The 8,117-nt window shown below is 46.2% G+C and overlaps 1 protein-coding gene across 1 annotated transcript; it reads right to left on the reverse strand.

The window, feature by feature from the left end:
• Positions 1-370: 370 nt before the first annotated feature.
• Positions 371-7,472, reverse strand: SRSF3 (serine and arginine rich splicing factor 3). Its single transcript, XM_054087786.1, has 6 exons — positions 7,361-7,472; positions 5,265-5,472; positions 4,416-4,550; positions 2,241-2,279; positions 1,406-1,492; positions 371-1,204 (listed from the first exon to the last, which is right to left on the reverse strand). Exons 2-6 carry the CDS (start codon positions 5,468-5,470, stop codon positions 1,177-1,179), a joined length of 495 nt encoding a protein of 164 aa, XP_053943761.1. The 5' UTR covers positions 5,471-5,472; positions 7,361-7,472; the 3' UTR covers positions 371-1,176.
• Positions 7,473-8,117: the final 645 nt, after the last annotated feature.

Below are 8,117 nucleotides of genomic sequence, written 5' to 3' on the forward strand. Positions count from 1 at the left end.
CCCAATATTCAAAACTCTGTGCACCTTTGACTCTCCAGCTCATTTTTCCAAGCATGATGGAGTTCACCATTAGGCAAGCAGACAAGCTTCCCTGAGCTTACCCAGGCTGCATTTGTGACCCCAGTATCAGATACCAGTGACAGAATGCAAGGCCTTCCCCCTCACAAGGTTTGATGGAGCAGTTGCAGGCAGTGACCCGCAACTCTCCCCAGTGTTTGAGCCGCTCACCAGTGTCAGTGGAATGTGGCAAGTGTCCTCATGCCCCACACCGCAGTGCCTTTAGGGTTAACAGTTGTACCACAAGACCCAAGTACACATTCTCCAAAGCAATGTACATAGCAGGTACTCAAGGTAAATACCAAACAACAAGTTGTAACCAAAACTTTAATCCCAAGGATCTCACAAAAGACATTTTACAAGTGACATGAAAAGTCTTGTACAGTAAAGAAATGTTTAATTCAGAACTGTTACAATGTACCATCACACACATAACCCACCCACTCCAGTGTCAGTTCTGCCGTATTTGGTCTATTCAGAGGCTCTGGAATAGATGGTCATGCAAACAATCAGGTCCTGAAGAAGCACTCTAGTCACATGAGGTACAAAATTAACTGACCCTACGGCTAAACATTATTTCACATAAAGCAGCTCAGTTCCAAGTAATGGAATTCAGAACGAGCTCTGCATAAAACAGCAGCTCAGTCATCCCCTTTGCATGCCACTGGCTCCACGTTCTTGACTATTTTGGAGAACTGCACTAAGAAGCATCTATGTCCTGTTCTGCACAAACACCTCTCACAGCCATGTTTCTGCAATGAGCACGTCTCCACTGCATGCTTCCTTCCAAAGGCTGAATCCCAGCAAAACACACCCCAGCACAAACCCAGAAACATTCTATCTATGCAAGACACACAGCTTACTGTTCAGAGTTCTGTGTGATGGTACATTGTAAAGTCATTAACATTACAAATCATGATCTGCTTAGAACCATATACAGATTCAGATCTTTACATTTGCAACCTGTTACAAGATACAAGGAACAAAGCGAGTTCAACAGCTAAAACATTTTAAAAATGCACCAAGCTTTATGAAGTTTCAAAACAAAACAATGTCCTGTACATACTCCTCCTGTCCTCAGCTCTAAGGACTTCCTGTACACAGCTCCTCCTCACAGTACTATTTCCGCTCATTTGACCTAGAGCGACTGAAGAAAAAAAAAAAAAGATGTTAGTTCCCAGGTGCCAAGAGCAGCAGATTTAGCTTAAACCCCCAGCCCAAACCAGCAGATGACCTGTATTTAGCAAGACTGAGTATTTGGTTCTTTGAGGTAAAGAACCTTGTAAGGCACAAGAGATGACTCTCTGCCATAGACTTTATTTACAGATTTACTCAAAACTCATCCTACCTGCGAGACCTGGAAAAGGAACGAGAAGGCTTGTGATTCCTATCCCGTGAGAGTGATCTCTCTCTTCTTCTGTCTCTGGAGAGGGACCTGTTAAAGATTACAATGCAAGATGATTACAGCAGCAAAGCAAAGCTTACCTCATTAGGTTACAAAGCTGTCTGCATAGTAAGCTAAGGTTTTTAGCTATTCGACCAGGGGAAACCTGCTGAAGATTATGGGATTTGCCCCTCCTTCAGGTAAAGATAATCAGCTTGAGCTATACAACACAGCTTACGTTGTGTTGTGAACGGGCATCCATTCCCTTGCAGCAGTTTAAACCTGTCTCTGCTAACACAGCATTTGCACGTATACTCACGCACCCCGTACAGGAATGCAGGGCCCTATGCCGCAAGAACACAAAAATCACCTATGAACTCTGGAAGCTTCACAGCCCCATACACAATGCGGCCCATCACCACTGCGTCATCAACTAACAGTGCAGTGTGCGACAGCAGATGTTCGCTGCGTTCCATCATCTGTACTTGCAACTCTCAGCACGTGGAGGAGAGCAGCACACTGACACAAGCTGAAAAACTGGCAGGAGCCTTGGACAGCTCAACAGGAAAAGTAATTGCTTCCATTTGGATTAACCTTCAACTGACAACCCTGCAATTTCCAAGAGCTGTGTAAATATATTCACTCCAGGAAAACTATGACAGAAGCAACCCCCTTTCTCCCCTTTACCCAATTAAAATGCATACCCTGGAGTCAATTAACTCAAACAGCCCCAATAGTTCATTTCTTTTTAACTCCATCGTGAACAAAGCAGCCCAGGCTGTCATTAATCCATGCATACCTGCTGCGGCTGCGAGAAAAGCTTCTCCTTCGCGGTGATCTAGAACCAGAAAAAGAATGTGAGGCTTTTTATCAATTCTTTTAGCATTAATGGGGTGAGGCATTTCCCAACTTGTCAAACTCACTGTTGGGCCAAGAATAACTGGCATCCATCATCCAGTAAAAGGCATGGAAAGATTAGGCAGTAAAACAAAGCTCTGTGAACAGCACGTTTCCAACCACGAATTCACTTTAACTAAGAATGCTTCATAGCAGAGTTGTCCAATGCAACACTTTCCATTTCAACTAAATCCACTGCCCAGAACACCACACCAAAGTCCCACAAGTGGTTCCAAAAAAAAAAAAAAAAAAGAATAGCACAGACCAAATGTTTTGGAACCCATGCAAGCCAAAAAAGTCCATGACAAGAGTAAGAGATACCAAGTGGAAAAAAGTGAAAATGCGCTCAGTGTAAATATTGATAATGCCATTAAGTGCTACATTAGAACTGAATACTTGTGATTGTCATTTTTAATGCCAGAGTGTGTTTAGACTATTTTCTTAAAAAATAAAAAAAATAACCTTAGCTCGGCCCAGTTCATCCCAAAAAGTAATTGTTTTAAGTTTTGAAAACTGTTAGTAAAACCATTTAAAGGTGATAGGATTTTTCTGGCAATGAAAAGCTAAGTTTGTTAGAGCTTTATTAACAATTTAGTTTGGCATCTCACATGCAAATACACTGTTTTCTACGTTATTGAGTGTAAGAGCTTCCGTATCACCCTTAAAAGTTTTCTCAAGCAACATATGTACGTTACCACTCAATTATGCACAGCCAGCCTTTGATTGAGAAAAGTAATTACTTATAAGCCGCTTACTCCTTATTTTAACCAGCAGTAAACTGTATAAGCAGGAAAAACTTACTAGTTTTTGGTTTCAACAAGCTAGAAATGGTGAGGTGAGGCTGCCGGACTGACTGCCAAGAAGAATTTGCTGAAAAGGTTTTGCCAGATGTTGCGTTGTATTTAGTTGGTTGGCGAAGGGGGTGTTGTGGATTTTTCCTGCTTTTTTGTTAGCCGAAGGCTGCTGCTGTAGTTGTTGTGAAGACATTTGGTAAATAAACAGCTGAGCTGATTGGCCGGGAATGTGTGGGCGGTCGAGGTGGCTGCTGCCGATTTGGTTAAGGTTGGAGAGAAGGCTGAGAGAAAACAGCATGCTCGGGAACCAAAGGGCGGTGCAACCTGACGAGTGGCCATGCCTGGGTCATGTGAAACGACACCAGCCAAGCTGCATGGGGCGCGCTGGTCACATGACGCTGAAAGGGCTAGTTGGCTGGCTAATGCAGACTCAGAGGGTGGTGAGAAGAGACATGATGGTGACTCTGCAACGGGTTCATTTTTATTAATAGATGGACCAAAAAGCATAAAAAAAATGAAAAACAAGCCATCAGTACAACCATCTATTAGCTAACAAATACTCCTAACGTGTTATTTCTCAACAGCAAAAGGGTAAGCTCGAACCCCTGACCTGGGAGGACTTCACTCACCTGCAACAGGTAAATTCAGTCCTGCAAAAACCACGCTGCAGACTTAAACCGCCAGACTAGCTAGTCTGGGTGCAAGAACGAGTCAGTTACCAAAAATCCTGCTACATCTTAGAGCTGGGTTCACATCTCAAGTGACAGGATCGTCACACGATGTCTTAATTCCAAATTAAGACTAAGGTGCAGAGATTCTAGATGTTCAGAGCAACTGTTACTCGATCTATCATTAAACAACTGCCTACTCAGAAAGTATTTAAACAGAGCGGAGAAACACATCTGTATGGAAATGCTAAGCTGCTGTATGTCATGTTTTGCCATTATGGAACAAAGGAAAGGAACAGCCTATGTCGAAGTAGTATGGGGAAGAGAGGGAAAGTGTGACTAGAAGATGAGCAGATTTTAGAAGGAAGGAGGGGAAGTCCAGGGCAGAGGGCACTGACTACCAACTTGCACAGTGACCTAAGGACAAAAGCCAACATTCAACACAACTTCACCTCGGTTTTGTGGGGTTTGGGGTCTTTTTTAGCATTTGCCATCTCCAAATTGTGGTCAGATAGATGAATGTTATCCATCAACATGCTTTTAAAAAGCCTGCTTCTAGGACGCTAAATGGTAACAGTGTCAACAGCTCTACAAGTGTACTTCGACCTCAGGTACCTGCGACGAGGAGGAGGACTTCTCCTGCGATAGTCATCTCGAGGACGCCTGCCCCAGGACGGAGGTGGGCCACGGTTCCGACTCCGTTTCTCACCATTGGAGAGCTCCACTCTGACACGACACCCACAGAGGGTTCTGGGAAAAGAGACGGACACCAGTTAACATGTCCAGGGGGACAAGCCTGCACACAGAGGAAAACCTACAGAACAAAGAGAGGAAAAAGGAATAAACAAAGGGAAAAAGTGTTCCACGCACACATTAGTCAAAGTATACAGTATCAAGAGTCAGGATATCAGACTCCAGCATGACAGGCAGAAGGTCTGGACTGAATTTAACTAACACACACCAGGAAACCCAAATCATGTCTAATTTGGGAGTCCAAGCCTAAAATTGAAAATTAACTGACCCAATGCTATTCCCACACTATTAAGACTACTCTTATACCACTGCACCAATAAGAATTGCCTAACAAATACATCAAGTCTTTGCTTTTGCCAGTTGAAGCTTCCAAATTTAAACTGTATTGCCACCCACAACTTCTCTTATTTTCACCAAACACTCAGGCAGCAGAAGTGATAGGACAAGGCGGAATGGCTTTAAATTGGAAGGGGGAAGATTTAGATTAGACATTAGGAAGAAATTCTTCACAATGAGGGTGGGGAGGCCCTGGCCCAGGTTGCCCAGAGCAGTGGTGGCTGCCCCATCCCTGGAGGGGTTCAGGGCCATGTTGGATGGGCCTTGGAGCCCCTGATCCAGTGGGAGGTGTCTCCTGACCACAGCAGGGGCTTTGAACTGGATGGACTTTACATCCCCTTCCAACCCAAACACTCCACAATTCTATGATTTTACCTTCCATCTAGTTCTCTCACTGCATCAGCTGCATCTCGTGGATCTTCAAACTCTACGAAGGCAAAACCAGGAGGATTCCTTGCCACCCACACGCTGCGCAGTGGTCCATAGTAGCCAAAAGCTCGCTCTAATTCAGTTTTGTTGCCATTGTTTCCAAGGTTACCCACGTAAACCTTGCAGTCCAGTGGACAAGAGTCACGATGCATTGCTAGAACAAAAAATTAAAAGCTAATGTATATTTACCACACTTCAAATGTTCATTCACTTACAAGGAAGTACTTGGTTGGATGGTTTTCCCAGAAGCCCCCACAGTGATACAATCTGGCATGACAGAAATATCAACCTGTGTGGAATAGGTCAAGGGAGCGTTCAAAACCCAACACAAAAGCTAGTTGCTATATTGTTATCACAATTAAAATTTGCTAGCCTGGGAGTCTAGGCCTGAAATGGAAAATTAACTGCCCCAATGCTATTCCTGCACTAAGAAAGACTTTATACCACCGTACAAGTAAAAACTGCCTAACAAATACATCAAGTCCTTCCTTTTGCCAGTTAAAACTTTCCAATTTAAATTGTATGACTACCCATTATTTCTCTTATTTCCACCAAACACGCAAGAAACAGAAGCGATTGGACAAGGGGGAACGGCTTTAAATTGTAAGGGGGAAGATTTAGATTAGACATTAGGAAGAAATTCCTCACTATTTCAGGGAGTTTGGGTTACTTTTACGTCCCACGGCTTTGAAGGGGTGCGTTTCTCGGCGCCCCAGTCTCCATTGTTCTCGGGGCGGGATGCGGGGGGAGAAGCAGCGCCACCTCCGGCCGAAATTGGCGCCCCGCTGAAATCGAAAATGCCGAAAAATAAACTTTCCAAGACTCGTTTTCGAGTTTTTAGAAAGCAGACACCTTTTTATCAGGCCGTGGCAACATGAGGGAGTGATCTCCATCAATCGTGTGCAGGTAGACAAGAGCTGGGGACAGGACATATTTCCCACGCATAAAACGTATGTATAAATTTTTCCAATAACGTTATGCGTATTCTATCACCTTCCAAGGACTAATTTTAATGTTATTACGAACTTCACAACAGTCAAATCTCTTCCTAATTTGGAGCTAGCTCCAGCTCGCTGCCTGACCTTGCTTCTGAGATGGAGAGAGACTACTAACAGAGGTGATTAGAGGATCATAGAACAGTTAAGAGTTGGAAGGGACCTCAAAGATCATCTAGTTCCAACCTCCTGCCGCTGGCAGAGACATCCCACTAGATCAGGCTGCCCAAGGCCCATCCAACCTAGCCTTGAAATGTTTTGCTTTTCTACTTTCCTCTCTACCTGAAAGCTGTTTATTTCACTCACAATGTTGTCAGATAAAATCTGATGCTGTTTATTTGGGTTTTATAAAAATATTTCTTCCTGTTCTAATGAAATAGTTTCTTTTTAATATTTTAGTTGTCAAGAATACTTGCTGAAGATCATGCCTAACAGAGCGTCTAGAAAAAACACCATTTAAAAAAATATTCTGTAAAAAGACGTGCTATTAGAGGAACATTCTGTCCAACTTTCAAAAAAAAGAGTTACTCTGATGAACTTAAGCTTAAGTGAAAATAGTATTATCCAAAATAGCGACTGCTTTTTGTATCAGGGGAACGGCTTTGAACTGGAAAAGCGAAGATTTAGATTAGCCATCAGGAAGAAATTCTTCACTATTTCAGGTAGTTTGGGTTACTTGCAAGGCCCAAGGATTGCAGGGGCCTCTCCCCGCGCTGCCCATTGTTCTCGGGGAGGGGAGAGAAGCAGCGCCATCTCCGGCCGGGCACGCTCGGGAACGCTCGAGAGCGGCTCTGCACGAGTGCCCGGCGCTGCCCTAAGGCGGGTGGGGATAGGGCCCCGCCACCCCGCCAAGAAACAGCGGCCAGCGGGCTTCTCAGGCCCCTCGTGTCCCCGCCCGTGCCCCCCCACGGGGTCCCTCGGCCTCTGCGGCCTCAGCGCTACAAAATGGCGGCCGCTCTTTGTTCGCCGCCCCCGGGCCCCGCCGCTTCCACCCGCCCCGCCGGGCTCCCGCCGCCTCCCCGCGCCCTCCGAAGTGAACATCCTCACCGATGCTAAAAAGGGAGGGTGCGCGAAGGGCGCCCGCGCTAAATTCGTAGCCGAGCCGACCCTCCAAAGAGACTCCGTCGCCGCTTTTCCTCACTGGACAAAATGGCGGACGCCGCCTACCCCGCCCGCCTTTATATAGGGGCAGCGGAGCCCACGTGACACTGCGCGGCGGCCAATCAGAACGCTCTGTTCCGATGATTGACAGCTCGCCTAGTCCTGCCTCTTTCCCCGCTAGCGGCGCGCGCGCGCGCGCTTCCTGCTGCCTTCCCCGGATGGCGGGAACGGCGGGGCCGGCGGGGCCGGCTCTGTCAGGGCTGTGTTCGATCTGGTTCCTGCCTCGCCACGGCGGTGTTCTGCTGCGCTTTAGAAATGGCACCCGCAGGACCCGCAGTCTTAATGCAGCCAAGGAAAATACAAGGACCTTGCACTTGGCTTTGCTGAAGGGATCTCAAAGCCCATCCAGTCCCACCCCCTGCCATGGGCAGGGACACCTCCCAATGGATCAGGGGCTCCAAGGGCCATCCAACCTGGCCTGGAACCTCTCCAGGGATGAGGAACCTACCATTTCCCTGGGCAGTCTGGGCCAGGGCCTCCCCACTCTCATAGTGAAGAAATTCTTTTCTTATGTCCAGTCTAAATCTGCCCCTCTCCAGTTTATACCCATTGCCCCTCCTCCTATCACGACAAGCTATTGTGAACAGTCCCTCCCCAACTTTCCTGTAGCCCCTTCAGGTACTGGAAAGTCACTAAAAGATCT

The sequence above is a fragment of the Cuculus canorus genome, chromosome 24 (assembly GCF_017976375.1).
Source record: "Cuculus canorus isolate bCucCan1 chromosome 24, bCucCan1.pri, whole genome shotgun sequence".
In the NCBI taxonomy this organism is placed as follows: domain Eukaryota; kingdom Metazoa; phylum Chordata; class Aves; order Cuculiformes; family Cuculidae; genus Cuculus; species Cuculus canorus.

Excerpts from the sequence above, each read along its gene's own strand:
- SRSF3 (XM_054087786.1), bottom strand. The coding sequence starts at position 5,470 with ATGCATCGTGACTCTTGTCCACTGGACTGCAAGGTTTACGTGGGTAAC. Across the intron at positions 2,280-4,415 it reads AGTCCTCCTCCTCGTCGCAG|ATCACCGCGAAGGAGAAGCT; the intron begins GTACCTGAGGTC and ends TTCTGGTTCTAG. Across the intron at positions 1,493-2,240 it reads TTTTCTCGCAGCCGCAGCAG|GTCCCTCTCCAGAGACAGAA; the intron begins GTATGCATGGAT and ends AATCTTTAACAG.